The 16,794-nt window shown below is 39.2% G+C and overlaps 1 protein-coding gene across 1 annotated transcript in view; it reads right to left on the reverse strand.

Moving 5' to 3' along the window:
- Positions 1-1,118: 1,118 nt before the first annotated feature.
- The window catches only part of SPIDR (scaffolding protein involved in DNA repair), a 202,485-nt gene continuing 186,809 nt past the window's right edge, over positions 1,119-16,794 (reverse strand). Inside the window, exons 13-20 of the mRNA XM_019473737.1 lie at positions 16,419-16,562; positions 16,265-16,324; positions 12,549-12,747; positions 11,314-11,466; positions 6,417-6,510; positions 4,807-4,921; positions 4,249-4,302; positions 1,119-1,634 (exon numbers count right to left, since the gene is read on the reverse strand). Of these exons, the coding sequence (XP_019329282.1) occupies positions 1,503-1,634; positions 4,249-4,302; positions 4,807-4,921; positions 6,417-6,510; positions 11,314-11,466; positions 12,549-12,747; positions 16,265-16,324; positions 16,419-16,562 (951 nt within the window). The 3' untranslated portion in view covers positions 1,119-1,502. The remainder of the gene's footprint in view (positions 1,635-4,248; positions 4,303-4,806; positions 4,922-6,416; positions 6,511-11,313; positions 11,467-12,548; positions 12,748-16,264; positions 16,325-16,418; positions 16,563-16,794) is intronic.

Consider the following 16,794-nt stretch of genomic DNA (forward strand, 5'->3'; position numbering starts at 1 on the left):
AATATATATATATATATACATGAACACAAGAACACCGTTATTTAAAGTTGTTCAAAAACCTCGAAGCGGTTCCCACTCCAGGCAACGCAAAGCTGCACCTACACTAACGCGCTCCTAAGTTTGAGCCAGCTGCAGTCCCAAAGGAGGTGTTGCCCACACGCACCTCAGCCCGCTGTAGGCTATCGCAGCGCTGCAGGAGCTGGCCACTGTCACTGATCGCTGCTAGTGAAAGCGAGAGCGGGCAACAACGCCGGCCTCTTGAGTGAATACATTACGAAAGGTTAGCCTACTTGTCTGATAGCGCACGCACAGAGATGACAGCATCTGTAGGGCACCGGCAGAAACATGGCCTAAACAGACAGTACAAGCGCCTCCAACAGCCAGTGCTTTTTGAGAGAGAGAAATCTTGCCGGTTTCGAAGGGGTGACCCTTCCTTCCCTACAGGGAGGCAGGTAAGAGACTGAAAGACTTGGAGGAGGGGGGAAAAGGGGGAATATCAAACGCTGGGTCATTCCTTTAGTAATCGTGACATATATGAGACTTTCCACTATTGGCCTCGGCCGCAGGAATGATTTCTGTAGCAACAAGTTTGCTGTTCCTTTTCTGCGGGGTAATCACATACTGGACCTGCACAAAACCGTTCACTCCTCCTCTGACCTGTACGGGTGTTTTAAATACCGTGAAAGGGGAAGGGGAAAAAAATCTAATCCCTGACTAAACTCTTCCATTAATTCTTGCATCTCAACCAATGCACACATAGGAAGATTTTGATATTATCTGATCTGTAATCCATGTCTCTGTACAGTCAGGGTGAGGATAGTTACGTGGCCTACAAAGCATTCTGCTCATTACCCCTAACAGAATCTGTATAGTGAAACACTCGCTTTGTGGGAAGCTACAGATAACACGGTACTTCTATGCTTAGAGACCAATTAGCTGTAAAACATTAACTTTATATATGCTTCACACTTCAAAATATAAGCTTTGTTCAAATCTCCATCTTTATAACATTTATTGCAAGGTGATAACAAACGTTGCAACTCAGAATCTGTGCACAACGCGGTGTTTTGCAGCCGGCGGTACGTCTGGAATCCGCTGATAAAATTCAGCTTAAACCAATGTTCACTGCCTATAGCAAGGTATTTATTTCAAAGATATCAGTAAAACATTTTCCATCGACACAGAATAAATACAGTATTATAAAAAAAATTCACATTCAAAACTTCCAGAACAAGATGTTTTACGTACATAAACAGCAAACACGCCAAAGAACTGTATTCTTAAATCCCGAATTGATCCAAAAAAGAAGAGTTTAAAAGCTGAACAGATTTTTTTTATATAGGTATTTTTTCAGCATTAGCACAACGTGCTTTGTAAATCACAGTTTTAATAAACTATCTTAATACTTATCACACTTGCATTATACATTACCTGTGGCTCTAGTTAACAGATAACCACATTACAAAGTCCACAGATACTACAGTAGGTGACTAGAGTTCAGCTCAGTGTCTTGCTGCTGCTTCCAGAAGAACGATTTCCTCCAGCGCAACACAGTTGGGGTGGCTGGTTACGGAGTGGACGTAGCAGTTCAATAACCCCACCTCCTTTCCCAGCACGCTCTGCACCTCATAACTCTGCAGTGATAAAAGCATGTTGATTAAAACAAACAGTCCTGGACATTCTGTTCTAAGCAGTATTCGGCTGGGAAGATGCAGGCTGTGAGGTCCTCTCCCAACAGACAGGTTTTTTAAGGACTCAAAAAGAAAGGTGCATTGGAACTGATGGAAAGAATGAATACATTAGTTTTTCAATAATTAGAACTCACTCCTGCTTAAAGTGCCGCTTCCCTACCAGGCTTTCACAAATGAGCTGTTTAAAAAAAAAAAGCTACTGCGGCTTTGAACTCAAATTTTGCTGAAGCATAACCTACATGTGCTCCCTTTATCTAGCTTTCTGACACCCGTAGGATTTCACATGTGCTAGCAATGTGTATGTACATACTATATATCGATTACCTTAGCTAACAGAGCCACTAAAGGAAAAAATATTTTGTAACTGTTTTTACTCCCCCCCTCTTTTAACTTCGTGTTGTATCACGCATCCTTTACGATCACCAGCACCTACGCAGTCCCTTCTGTTTAATGATCCGACTGGCAATTTACCCACGTGAGTTGCGCCTGAAGCGAACTTGTAGAGACTGTGTTCTGCGTGGAGGAGAGGGATGCGAGGCTGGGGCGATTTCTCTAAGAGGAGACAGCACGTTGACAGAAGAACTGGTAACACCGACAGCCGATACCTCGCTTGCGAGGGTATCTCACATGGCAGGTTTACATCCATTTCTTTCCTCAGTGGGACTTGCCTACGACCAGCCTCTGACCATGCCCCTGGCTTTCATCTGGGCTGTGCATTTGTACAGGTATGCGATACCCACGTCTATCGCCTGGTTCAAGGTATAAACAACCCTTTTCTTTTTTTTTCCTAAATTATTTTTACCCCAGTCCGGTTCTGCAGTCCAACTCACCATACAGCTGCCCAAACAGCTATACTGGTGTAACAGGAGGGCTGCCACAAGGTAAGGAACAAGTGGCCAGGGCCAGTGACGGCTGAAACCAACCTCCCTGCCAAAAGAACAAAGCTACACCCTTAGAAACTTCAGCAGCACTGGCAAAAAAATGCCACCTCAAGTGGTATTTCTTGTGATTAATCTTTGTTGAGATGTGCTGCTTTTTAAAATGCAGCGGTTCAGGGATGGAGATGCTTATGAAAAAAAAGGAAAAAATTATCCCTGCATTTCAGGTAGGGAAAAAAATGTTTCTAAGTTGCCAGACTTCTAAATACTAGCATTATAAAAATTGAAACATGAAAAAGAGGTTGTTGGGATTCTAATAACTCGAAAAAGAACTACGTTTTGATAGTCTGTAACCAAACCAGACACATCCTGTAAAACTAAGCAAGACTTAACTGCTATTAAAAGAGCAAACATATTTTGGAAATTTCTTGTATCTCTTTGCTTAAATGAAATATACACCCTCCAGCATCAGAAAAATTATTTACAATTTCAGCGACATGTTCCACTTTAAAAATTATCCATAAACCCCATTAAAACCATGGAGCACGTAATAGCAAAATGCTAGAAGACTGTATAAGGAAAGCAAAATGACCCCAATACGTGTCACCTAACTGAAGATACTTAACTGGGATGATTAAACAAGACAACGAGCTGACCTTTGCTCCCTTCCACATGCAATGGAGAGGGGGGGATCTCGGGATCCTGACTGGACTTAATCACCCTCTGAAGGTGCCGCTCCTTCGCTGCTGACCATCTGGCAGCCAATGCCAGCCAGGCACCTATCCGGGTGCCTCCCTCACCTGCGATAAATCTGGGTCACTGTGCCAAATGTCAGGGTTCTTCTGATAGCTCAGATTAGAGGAATAACTACTTCACGATTACATAAACTGTACTTTAGCCCATGGATCCCCGTGGCTTACGCATGGATCCCCGTGGCTTACGCATGTTTCATTCATTCGATTATAAAGTATTATCTTGCACACGTTTTGCAAATTTCTCTACTATTACCGCCTGCCAGTAATTTCATGGTTGTGCTATTAGAAAGTAGTTGTGGTTTATAGGGTTTAGGAGACCATCCCAAAAAGGTGGGATGCTTGGACTGTATCTTTGCTGTCTTTGGATCCTCAGCCAGAAAATGGAGTAAAGCCCAGCACTGCTCATCGCAGCTCTGAATGTCTGGACGTAGTGCTATGTGCAGATAGCTCTGCAGATCCGCAGCTGAGCTAACGCTGTCTACACATCCCATCTGTGGCATCCCTCTTCTAAATAGGAGGGTGTCAGCCTGATGATAGTCGTGCAATAGCAGGGCATCAGCAGGTAGAAGGTGGGCTTGCCAAAGGGTCCAGCCCACTCAAATCCCAGGCTGGACACACAAAAAAAAAATCATTATTTCTAGTGAAATCTCCTACCACTCCTAGCACAGTTCTGAAACGAGCTGCTTGGAAAAGCAGAATCTCCATCCCTGGAGGTTTTCAAGACCCTGCCAGCCAAAGTCACGGCTGACCTGCCCATGCATTGGCAGTAGCCCAGTATGAGTGGTAGGTCAGACGATGACCTCCAGGAGTCCCTTCCATTCCTATGATTCAAGTATCTTCCCACCTGACTCACGTCTCCTGTACTCTGCCTCTGCAGTAAGTTATGTAGTTTAACCTTCTTTCGTCAACATCCATTATACCTACCCCATCCTCATTGGCGGAGGACATCAGGAGAGAAGAGATTGTCCTCTGTAACAGCTGGAATGAGAAAATTAACAGGTTTTGTTCATGACAAAAATCTTATCTATGCAAAGATGTTCTGTTCGCAGGTTAAAACAGTCACGCTGAACAAAGGTTTACCATTTTAATATAGAATGGTTTTGTTTCTCTGGCCAAGAAAGCAGAGGAGAGGTGACACAAAAGATGTTCAGAATGGGAGTCTAAAAACACACATTCCTTGTAGGCTGTGGAGACTGAGGTTTCCCAAGGCCCAACCCAACAAAGCCCTTCAGCTGGACCATAAAACAGTTCGCAGACCTCAGGGTGAGCTCAAATACTGTATTACTTGAGCAAGATCTGGGAACTGGGTTCTTCGCCCAATGAAACACAAGTTTAGTATCAGATTAAATTATGGGATACTCTTACATCTTTTAATTTTTCTTCTGACAGAGCTGTTTATAAAAGTGTGGCTTAGAGTACCTATGTTTCTACGTATCTATCCTCTCTATACTCAGTAACACCAAAGCTCATTTCGTGCCATACCTTTACTTTTACTGTACTTTGAGATCGGGATGGACAACTCAAGAAGACTTCCAGCTGCATTTTCAAAACCGGTGAAATGACAACTTCAGAGCACTGGCTGCAATATAGCAATCCTCTGAAACACACAAATAATGATGGAAAAACATAGAGAAATGGAAAAGCTATCAGTCATAAATCAAAACACACAAAAAACCAGCTAGCTTATTTTCTAAAATACTTTGCTGGTAGATTTTAGTAGGAAAGCCCTGGTAGAGATTCAGTTAATAATAGCAAATAGAGCTCTTCTGTTGGTAGAGCTGAGTAACTCTCTTGGAGGACCTAAACTCTTCTAGCAAAAGGATCTTCCTTTTATAAGTTTTGGCAACATGGGGGGAGGTTGCTATTTATAGTAACCCCACTTAAGCAAATATTAATCTCATAACCTTCTAAAAGTTACGGCAAAAGAAAATTTACAGTATAGATTTGGCCCAAGTGACTTATTGATTTAGGCCCTTGTTCAGCAAATGTTCAACGTTTTCAGCACACGCTTAAGTCATATGCATGAAATTAAGCTCAGCTATAAGTGCTTGTTGGAATAACATCTTAAACAAATATTGATGCTACGTTGTTCTCCAAATGACGCAAAAGTGTCCTTCACAGTAGAGATTTTTTTTTTTTATTGAACTACACTACTATGTGAACGTACACACATCCTTATTTTTTGCATGATAGTATAATATAGGACAACTCTTTTTTTATTTTCAGCCTTTTCCCCCCGGCGGCTATACATAACAAAGCATAAGCGGTAAAGCTTCTCATGTTTAGGAAAATGTTACCTATTTCAATGGGATGAAACCCACCCAACTTCTCCTTATGCTTTTTGTAAGCTTTTCCAGTAGAAAGAACCCCCCTTTCCTTCTTTTTACACTCTGACTACTCTCTTATCCTCTCGTGTTTTTATCCCATCAGGTATCTCAGACTCTCCAGGAGCAAGCTGGCTAAGCAGCTGAAGGGGAGGCTTTCCAAGAGCATGCCAGTGTGACGCAGGTTTAGCATTTCGGGTAGTAACAGGTCCTGTAGGATCAGTCTTCACATTTGGGACAGTCATACTCCCAGAATTATTCAACATCCTTTTTAGAAAGGTTATAAATTTAAAAGGTCTGAAATGCAACACTTTCACACTTACATAAATTACAGCAAAGATCACAGTTCAAGATAAAAATGAGGTGAATTGGTGGTACACAGGGTAGCAAGGTAGGGTACACAAACACAAGAAGCTACTTTTAAAGGAGCTTAAAATCAGACCTGTGATTTATGTGGAAGTTTATTAAAACTAATATTATAATGGAGTGGGCTATGAAATCTTTATAAGCAATACTTATAATAAGATTAGTTTGAAAAAAAATGTGATAACTGCAAATGCAAACCATTTCATATCTACTTGTATCTTTCTTAATAAATTAATCTAACCTTGCAGGTTTTATCAGTTCATCAGCAGTAAAAATACTACGACTTAGTTCTAGGAAGGAACAAAGTGCAGCCTGTGCCTGCAGGAATCATTGCATCACCTATTGCTGTTATGGCTACATCTGCAGAACACCTGGGGTGCTCCGGAGCATGCTGACTCTCACCTGTCCTGGGGACACAGTTCCAACTTTCCGTTGCCACATCTGTTGCATGTAGGCCAGGAGAAAGCAGTGCTCTCATTAACTCCAACAACAGTACCTGCAAAAGATGAAATTCTTACAAAATACTAACGGTAAGCTAGCAAACATAGTAACTTCTGGCTTCACAGCAGGTTTGATCCTTTCTGACTCTCAGCTTAAGAATAAGACTTGTCGGAGCAAGCATCAGCCCTTCCAACAATCTCGCTCCCTTTCTCCTTCGTCCCTCCAACAAGGGATGACAGTATGCCAAAGTGTGTTAGATTCTAAAAATACCAGAAGGTAGATAATTGGCAATTAATTTTCCATAAAGGTTCAGTTCTTTTGGTTTGGGTTTTATTGTTTTTCTGATTTGTTTTTGTTTGTTTGTTTTCTTTCTGGTCCTCTGATGTTTCCTTGGCAATAAATAGCTATAAAAATCATCAGGTCAGATAGCCTGATATCGATATTTAGGAAACACAAACCAATGAGGAGACCAATCCCTTTCGGAAACAACGATGCAGGTTAAATTCCATTAACAACGGAGTTATTCTTCATTTACACTGATTTAACAGAGATTAGATCTGGCCCACAGATTTAAGTGTGTGCCTAAGAAGGGAATGCCAAAGATACTTTGGACTAATACAAAGGGCCTTGCTACTTTTGGCAAGAAAAAATATATTCAAACTTCTATGAGAAGCCAATAAAGAGTGTATTATGTTTTATGGTAACGATATGCTGAAATCATGAGCATTATTTATGGAGAAAATACTTCTAAGTATTTTGAAGCATACAAAGTGGATTACCTGTAAGAATGAAATTACACTAAAATAAACCCTCACTGGTACAACAGAAGTATAGACTGAAAATTCCAGCTCCTATTGAGCAAGAATCTCAGAGTTTTATACCACATTCAATAAAAGAAACCCCTGGAGACCAGGGAGCATTTAGACTGTCTGGTCTGTAAGACAGGGCGTTAATCCCTTGCTTTCCTGGTTCTCCTGGGACAAGGACTGACAGGAAGGAGGGAGCCACACATAAATAACAAAACTGTAATTTTCTTTGGGAATTCAAAGGACAGCAAGGCTGAAGATCAGGAAGGGTACTTCTCAAATACAACATTTATGACCCACTTTCTATGCATACAATGAAACAACATGGATTTCACTGACAGAATAAGCAATTCTGTGCATTTAACCCCTTGGACTGTTACAGGAATAATTTTGATTCTTCAGTTTTTGTGATAAACTGGGAGTTTCCATCAGCACTTGCTACTACAAGGTACGATGCTTTCTGCCACAGCATGGGCATGTTTCCCTTGTTCATGGAAAAGAAAAGTATCCAATTAGTTTGCTGAATGTTTGCTTTTTCATTAAAAAATCATTTTAAAAACAAAACAAAACAAAATCCCCTTTTCTGACAAATCTGTTTCTCTCTAAGCCTTTTAACTTTTCCCCAATTGTGTGCCATATTGCAACTGCAGGATGCCAGTGCACGAGTAATACAAGTACACGTGAAGAAAATGGATCAGGATCATACTGACGAGATTATGTCTAGTGGAGATATTTATTTTGATGACACATAGAGTTCCCTCGAGAAAACAACCAGAGATCACTGAAGGCAGAACAAACACAACTGAAAGCGGCAACAGATCTAATAATCTAGTGTCAGTCTTGTGCATCCTGCACGCAAAGTGTTTTCTCAAGTTTAAGCTGCTGAACTGCTGCACATCTTTGTCAAGACCCTAGATTTTGCTTGGTGTTCACAAACCTTTTGGATATTTTCCTGAGATCCTTCTTTTAAATGGAAACACACATAGCCAAAATTCGATTTTTACCTCTAGTCTATTTTTATGGGTTGTGGCTGACAACATTAAGAAGAGACTGATAATAGGACAACACCTGGAAAAACAGGTCTCTGATGAGGAATGCAAAGAAGGGCTGAGGATTAAAAGTAACACTCTGGTTGAAACGTTCAAAAAAATGAGTGTGGTTTTTTTTTTCCCAATCAGTTACCCTGATTAATGGACAGGAAGGGGAAAAGTTCAAACAAAAAGCGAAACCTAGGTAAGCTGATTGACCCCATTTTGTTCACACTGTTAAGAGGGAAACTGAAAAAAACCCTACTTCTGAGTCAGGGTGTTGGATATGAAAATGTCCAATGTCACAATTCAATCACCGTGAGTCATATACTAGGCAAATATCATTAATCAAGTAATATTCCCACATAACATATGTGGTATGGACTAACTAGAATTTGCTCATAAGCATAGTTAAGAGGAAAAACAGTTCTGTGCAGTGTGAACTGCCAACATTTAAGTCATCCTGACTACTACTATACAGCAAAAAGAGGTTAGAAATTACTTTGCAATGCATAGTGATAAGAAAATAAATCTATTAACCCTGAGCTCACAGGTGAGAACCACAGACTCATCTTTAAAGGAAGAATAAACTTTCCAGTAGAAAGCAACCACAGGTTTTCACTCATCTGTTGAAGAGCAACACACTCCATCCCAGAGCTGATATGACTGGACCTCTCTGAAACAAGGATTTCTGACAAACTTGGATCTGCTTGGATTGCAACAATGTCCTTTTTAAAGCTGGGCCAGCTGTAGAGTTGTACCAGGTTGCTCAGGGCTCAGCTTTGAGCAGGAGTTAGGACTGGAGGAACTTCAGAGGTTCCTTCCAACCTAACTTACCGTATTTATACACCTTCCAAAAAATGACCGATCTACCTAAAACCCATCAGGCAGCATGGCACGTGTCCCTCCCCAATCCCGGCACTCCTGGAAGCTCTGACACGGTGACCAATTGCTGTATCTGTGGATGGGGACTTGAACGACCACCTACATTTTTCACTGGTTAAACCAGAAGTTTTTCTAGGGGAGGTTGAGCCTGAGAGCCATGAGGAGCAGCCATGACTGCAAAGGAGCAGGAAGGAGCAGTACTTCAAGAAGGGGTAGAGAACAGCTTTTGCAGCCTTTTTGAGTGTTAGGTGAGAGGAGGCCCACGTACAGCATATGTAGGTGACCAAAAGTACAGGAAGTGAAAGGAGGGCACAAAGAAAAAGAATGAACGAGGTAATACTGCTTCTCATTGAAAGCCAGACTAACAACTCTCCGAGTTAAGAAACAAGAGACAGTGAGTGAATTTTAGAGGTCATAAATTTTTCTTCATGGGTTACTCCATCAAATACATATGCTCCCACCAACAAAGTAGGGTTAGTGCTATTAGTTTCACTTCTTCAGTAGAAAGATGTAGGCAATAACTAACCAAATTCTAAAACACCGGATATATATCTTAAATGCTAAAATTAAATAATTTTAGTTACACATAAAAGTGAGAGTTATTATCTATATATAGCATTAGCATAGGTATAAAGAAGACACTTTATATTCTACATTGGTACAAATGTGTGGCAACGTACTGGTAACAGCTACCCTGGACAAATTTCAGATGAAGCAAGACAAGGTTGTAGGATTAATTTCTCCTTTTGTCATTCTTCCATCTGTAATACAGAACAGGGAAAGTGTGACACCTCCCATGTGTGTAAAGTAAGTACTTGTTTACACAATAGATCACAAAGGTGTATTTTCTTCATTCTATTGGAAAAAGAAAGGACAGAGAAATGTTTGCTTTATCCTACTATGTACACTGTCAACGGGACAAAAGAAGACAGGCACTTCTCATACTTAGTTATAAAATTAAGAGTGGAGAAATGATAATTCTTAGCGTAACTATTGGAGACGTTAAAAAAAAACGCCAAAAAGTATTTCACACCCAGTGACAGAAATATCTTTCAAGTAACTCACAATATCGATGTGAGATGTACGTAACAACCAAGGCTTTGAGTGAAGTGCCTCTAGTTGTGCTTGTTTTTCATTATGCATTGCTAGAGTTCAAGATTTGTCACTGCAAGGTGCTCATTTATTAATCACAGAGGCATTGCTAACTTGTGGCTCTACCATAAGAGAAGGTATGTTTAGTAACAGCTTTGCGTGGTTTCAAACTGTCTTTTCAGTGCGTCACGTTATAGCTGGAAGGATTCATTTGTAACCATTGTTTGCTGTTATTTTAAAGCTCATTTAAAATGCTCCAGTGAATACTTGAAGGTGTAAATGTAAAACAGTATCAAGAATTTTCTACAAGGGCTACTGGAATCATTAAGAGTTAAATTAAGAAAGGAAATTGTCTTTAAAAGCCAAGAGTTATTGGGCTTTTAAGGACTTTTCCCTATAGACACTCTACAACTAGGAGGTTTAAGAAGCTGACTGGACAAAGCATTAGAAAATACACAGTAGGAAATGTTTCTGCATGATTAGGAAATGTTAGAAAATACATTGTAAGAAATGTTTCTGCATGGTTAGTGGTAGGACTGAACTATTAGACAAAGCAATGATCCAAAGTGGCTGGTGAGTAAATATTGGCCAAGTTATGCTAGATGACTATGGTGAAATGTTAAATTGCCCCATTGCAGCAAAGCTCCAGGGAAATCGGACACTAACCCCTACCATTCAGGATCTGGCTAACGTATCTTATCCATCTGCCTAAAAAATATTGGTATACCTTACTGTTGCCAACATCAACAAGGCTGGTGTGAACAGAAGGCTCCTGAAAGAAGACAGCGAAGGAACGAATATAATAAAACAGATTGTGCATCAAACATGAATTCTGGGGTATGAGTGAGTGGGAGCAGAGCTTGGCCAGCAAAAGGCAAACAGAGCCCACAGACAAGTATAAAAACTTAAATATCCTAATGACTCACAGCAATACTGTGCTTTTTTATCCCTCCACGCTGTTTGTGTGAGAAATCAATACGAGGACCTTAAAGATTAAAGTGAGCACAAATAATTAACAGCATTCATTTCAGGAAAGGCCATACAAACCTCTTACAGCACAAACGGAGTTGGCCTGTGTTGTAGAATCCAGCTCATCGAGTCTGACAGGGCCAGTCAGCTCACTGAGGTCAGCACCGGCAGCCGAGTACAAAAGAGGCTTTTGTAATAAGAGAACAGTACGTTCAACACAAATAATCCTACCTGCCAACAAAGACATTTCAACTCAGTACAGTAACAAGGAAAAAGGTGACCATGTTAATTGTCATGGCCAATAAAGACAACGATCTCTGCCAGCTACTAAACAGATGGATAGACTCCATCAGGTTTTCTCAATGACAAAATGTTTTGCTGTTAGCGATACATGCACCATGCTCTCATTACACTTTGCGACTCCCAGGGAAAAAAAGATGTTTCAAAAATTCAAACATGGCAGAAGAGAGTCCGATTCCACTCTGACTGCATCGCACCACGCTCCCTGCAAACACAACATTACTGTCTATTCCCTGGTAATAAGCTTGGGCATCCCTTCAGGTGGTCTTACTTTGTTTCAAAGATTACAAAGAGTAGGTGCATGCAATGCTTTATTCTCCAAAGCAGAGATTTTTGCTTTGGGACACACAGCCAATTACACAGGTTGGTGCTTCCAGTCCACTTACATTTTGGAAGTGACTGAAGGCGTGAGCTGTGAACTACACATGCAGGCACCATACAGAACCATACCTGAACCTCAAAAAAGCGTGACTAAAAATGAATGTAAAGTGAACTACCATCATTACATGATCTGTATGGTGGCGAAGGCTCACAGCTAAGATGGTATAGGAGAGTTTGTAAAATTTCTGTATCTAGGGACACACATGTCTCTAGATTCACCCTCTTGCTCCTTTTAGAGGTAGGTAATGTCAATAAAACAAGTTTCTGCAAGAATATCAAAACAAATGAAACCAAATTTCTTAGTATTTTTGAGTCTTCTGTCAGCTAGCAAATTTGATTGACACTGGCCATTAGATTCAACAGCCATCAGGGAAGACTGACAGAAATATTGGTGGACGTATGGCAAGATCACTTAATTTCTCATTTACTTTGGAGATCAAGCAAAAATGTAAAAAAGAAACTTTATGAGAAAGCTCTAATTACAACTCCTTTCAACCTTCTCATCCCAAACTTGCAACATCTCATCTTCATCTGAGAATGAAACTCTCCGTAGGTCACGTATTGCAGTGTCAGAGATTAGGATGCTATTTCAGTTTGATTCCAACTGCTTCAAAACCACGTGTAAAGCTTACCATTTCCCCACAGCGCATCCTTGAAGAAGATGAGTCGCGAGGCAACACTGAGGGCTTCTGTGATTTCCGTACTGAGAACACACGATGCAGCAACTGACACAGCAACAACTTTTGGAATTATATGAACCACATTTTGCAATGTGGAGTCAGTCACAAACAACCCAATCTCTCTTTGATTTATAGGAACACTGTGTTTTGTCTGTTATTAAAAAAAAAAACCAGATACAATTTGGAATGCAGTTGTTAGTTTTTAGTAGAAGGAAAGACTAAAATAACATCCTCATATTTAAATAACTAATAAAACTGACAGAAATTATTACATTTAGGGCTCATACAGGACAGTGAATCAAAGCTTTATTGGAATTTTTCATTATTCCTTACTGCAGATACAAACATCTCTACCTTAAATTAACTTTCCAAGGTTGACCCACTGGAATCTTGGCTTTACCTCTATCAACTATCACACCTTACTGTAACACACTTGGACTGTACTAGGGATTTTAAAATATATTTTATATTTTAAAAATTATATCATATATATACTTTTATATATATATAAAAAAAGAAAGGCTAACACTGCTACTAATATTATTCCTGTGTGAGCAAATTTTCCATGTACTGTTATCTGATTCCCAAGAGCACCAGTCCTTCGCTAATAGCTACTGGCCAGTCCTTGGCTAATAGCTACTGTAAGCTACAAAGCCAGAGGTTTTTCTTTCTGTTGAACAAACATCTCTAAATATTTGAATGATGCATAGAAAGAGGAAAGTAGATAACTCATAAGTAAGAAACATAGGAATCCGTAATGACAATGTAAGTTTTCTGCCTAAGAAATGTATAAAAATATTCTGGTGTGCCTAAATCAAGGTCTATCACAACTGCTGATGTCACAAACAAAATACCTATATTTCACCTCAGGCTTCATATCTGAAAATAATTATCACAAAATCAGTAGAGTTTTAAAAATTTTTCACACTGGGATGGATGATGAACAAGAGAGACTAGACAGACATTACATACACATCAGTGCTTATTCCAGGGTCTCTAACAAAATCAGGTGGGTTACAATTTGACGATGCATGCTTTTCTTCTTTTTTTTTAAACACAACTTTTATAATACCTGTTTGCTTATGTAAATTTTCCCATGCTTTAGAAAAAATGGGTTTAGTAACAAAACATATTTCACATTTCAGTCCAAGCAACTTGCAATTTTTAAGATTCTAATACTTTAAAATATTTAACTGAAATGAAATTACTTTCTTAATTTAAAATTTTTCGTTACTATTTTTAATTAGTCTGCCAATTAAAAATTCATACTTAAAACATTTAAATGAAATTAAAATACTGCAATGATTGGAGAGACACATATCACGTAAGTATTTTATTCTCAAAGTTGCATGTCTCTAGTATAAGGTAATGCAACGAGAACCCCAACTTTTTGTCTTTGGTTGAATTCAATCCTTGAAACGGTTAACCACACTAAAATGAGCTTTTTACTCATGCTAGCAGCCCTTAGAACAAATGCAGTAGTTGTAAATAATGACTGGGAAAATTCGTGACTCAGATATTACGGTTATGCCTTAATACAACATACGCTGCCTACTGCATTAACATCGTTTCTTTGCCTACTAACTACATACATTTGAGTACCTCCTCTGCATAGATAGCATTAGGACAGCTTCAAAGAAAGAATTTTTACAGCTGTCCCATGAGAATTACTAACACATTAAAAGCTGGCTTTCCGAAGAATCATCCAAAAAGTAAATAATAATAACAGCAAAAATCACAAGTTAGTATAAAATCATCATCTAGCTATGTGTGACAATTTGTTCTGAACAGAGAGGACACAACAGACAAATAGCAGCAGGATTGAGTTATAAGGAAGGACAGCTCCTTAACCACAGATGGAATATATTTCCTCATATTCCTTCTGTACCACAGTACGGATTCTGAGTAATAATAAAAGCATATTTCCATTCCTCCTTCACACAAATGAAGTATCTCAGAATACTGTAGCTACATAGAATTAATACTATTTTTTAAAGTACATTTGAATTAGCTCATGTAGCAGATTATCTAATAATAAGAAATGTGCAAAACAAACCAAATCATAGTCCCTTCCTCACTTACTATGACTTGATGATTTTGCATGTGAAGGATATGTCCTCCTGGCAAAGGCAAAGGCAACTGCAGTAAACAAGCTGCTGTTCGTGACCTTCTTCTGGGAGGATTAGGCAAGCGATACACTAACAGCAGGTAAATACCTTTACATTCCTAGAGCAGTTATCCAGAAGTTATGCAGAAGAAGAATATCTTCTATTGCTTTTCCAACGTTAATTTGAAAAAATTTATGAGCACTCCTGTTGCTCACTTACGAAAAGTTAGTGCTTACAGTTCAGTAAGTGAATAGCCATTAAAAAACCAGCTAATAAACCTCCTAGTAGCAAGAAGAAATCATAGACCTTTTTTTCTGCTAGACAAGCTTCCATTCTTGTTCCTGCATGCTCCATCTTTTCTCTAATTTAGTGATACAGTGCTTCTACACAAGAATACTGCTGACCCACAGCATCTCAGATGTAGACATTCCCGAATACAAAAATGTTTGGCTAGGATACCACTAGTCTGTAATTTTATTTTATTTTTTAACAGAACAGGTTTCTTGGAAATAGAAGTTTACGCATGTATGTGTCCATCTTTCTGTTAGCACCCCAAAGATCCCATCAAGCTAGCCCTAATTTCAAGTTTGCAAACGCTCTGTTAAATTCTCACTTAGCATGGAGAAAACACAAGAGATACCCCTCATCTCGGGAGTTAAAAGTACTCCCTGCCTAAAAATCAAATCATAACTCATTGGCTTTTGAAGCAAAAGGGCAAGACCTAAATTAAATTTATGTCTCACACTGGGGGAAAGCATCTCCAGCTATTTTGCTGGCTGTTCTGGAATTTCTTTGTCTTTGGTTCATATGCTTTGATTCACACTTTGTTTCTTGTGGAGCTGATGGACAATTGCAAATTATTCTCCACCAGAATTCAGTGCTGGCTGTACTGAGGATCCAGTCACCAGGAAAAAATAAATAAATCAGCAACAAAAATTTCCTTTAACTACTGAGGGAGTTAGCAACATTTTGAAAGAAAATTGTAGCGCCATTCAGAAACAAATAAATAAAACATAAGCTTTCCAACATAGTATGGATGGCAGATGTATTTACCTAAGAGTTCCTCCTTTCTACTAACTGGACCATAAAAGCCAAATTTGCCTGAGGGGCTTCTATTGAAGTCAACAAAAATAGTCCACACACTTGCATGCAAAGAGCAAAACCGTATTTTTATATAACCATCATCTGTTAAATTCTATCCCCAGACACCCAACTGACTGGGAACTTTTTGCTATGTATCTAAGGATAGCATTTAGCTATAAACCGAGTCTCAACGAACTTCCTGCAAACTCCCTTACCAGGGTGAAATATTACCTCTGGTTAGATAGCAATTTATTCAGAAATAATTCACTTTTTAGACTGGATGGTATTGAAGCTGGAGATGCAGTTCATTTTACCCATTCACAAGCATTTTAGACCTGGTGATAATTCTGCTCATATAACTCTTGAAGATAATCCAGGAAGGTTTTGAGTTTGCCCCTAAACAAGATAAATGCTGGCTTCTTCACATAAACATTGTGTTGATTTTATGTTGAATTCATTGCTAAGTGAAAAGATTACCTGCAGCCTCAGATATAGCACTCGCGCCCAAAAGCTACAACGTTCATTACAACCATCGATCTGAAAATAGTACAAAAACAGGGAATGAGACAAACATGATACCAGAAATCAAGTGGTACAAAGTATTTATTATCTGACTTGTAAAGCAGATTACCTGAAGAATTTCCTTTAGCCCATGAACAGCTGGTGGCTGGTACAAATTAGAAATCTGTTCCTCTTCATCCACTTCCACATGTATTTCACCAGACTGAACAGTAAGAATATAACAGAAGCTGGGAGGAGGAAGATTAGTTGTCATCTATTAAAAAGTAAGGAAAAGAAATGTGACCTTAAAAAAGGCACTTTCATTTGGCCAGTCAGGTTTTATAATAATAGCCAAAACGAACCACACAATTAATATTTTAAGAGGGATGGGAAAACAAAATTATACGGTTAATAACAACGACTCTGAAGTAGAAGTTGAGTTAATAAACTGACATTCACAAGTTATAAGTGAAATCAGCTTGTGCGTATCATTCTTTCCATAATCT

Source organism: Aptenodytes forsteri, unplaced genomic scaffold, assembly GCF_000699145.1.
Source record: "Aptenodytes forsteri isolate BGI_AS27 unplaced genomic scaffold, ASM69914v1 Scaffold23, whole genome shotgun sequence".
Lineage (NCBI taxonomy): Eukaryota > Metazoa > Chordata > Aves > Sphenisciformes > Spheniscidae > Aptenodytes > Aptenodytes forsteri.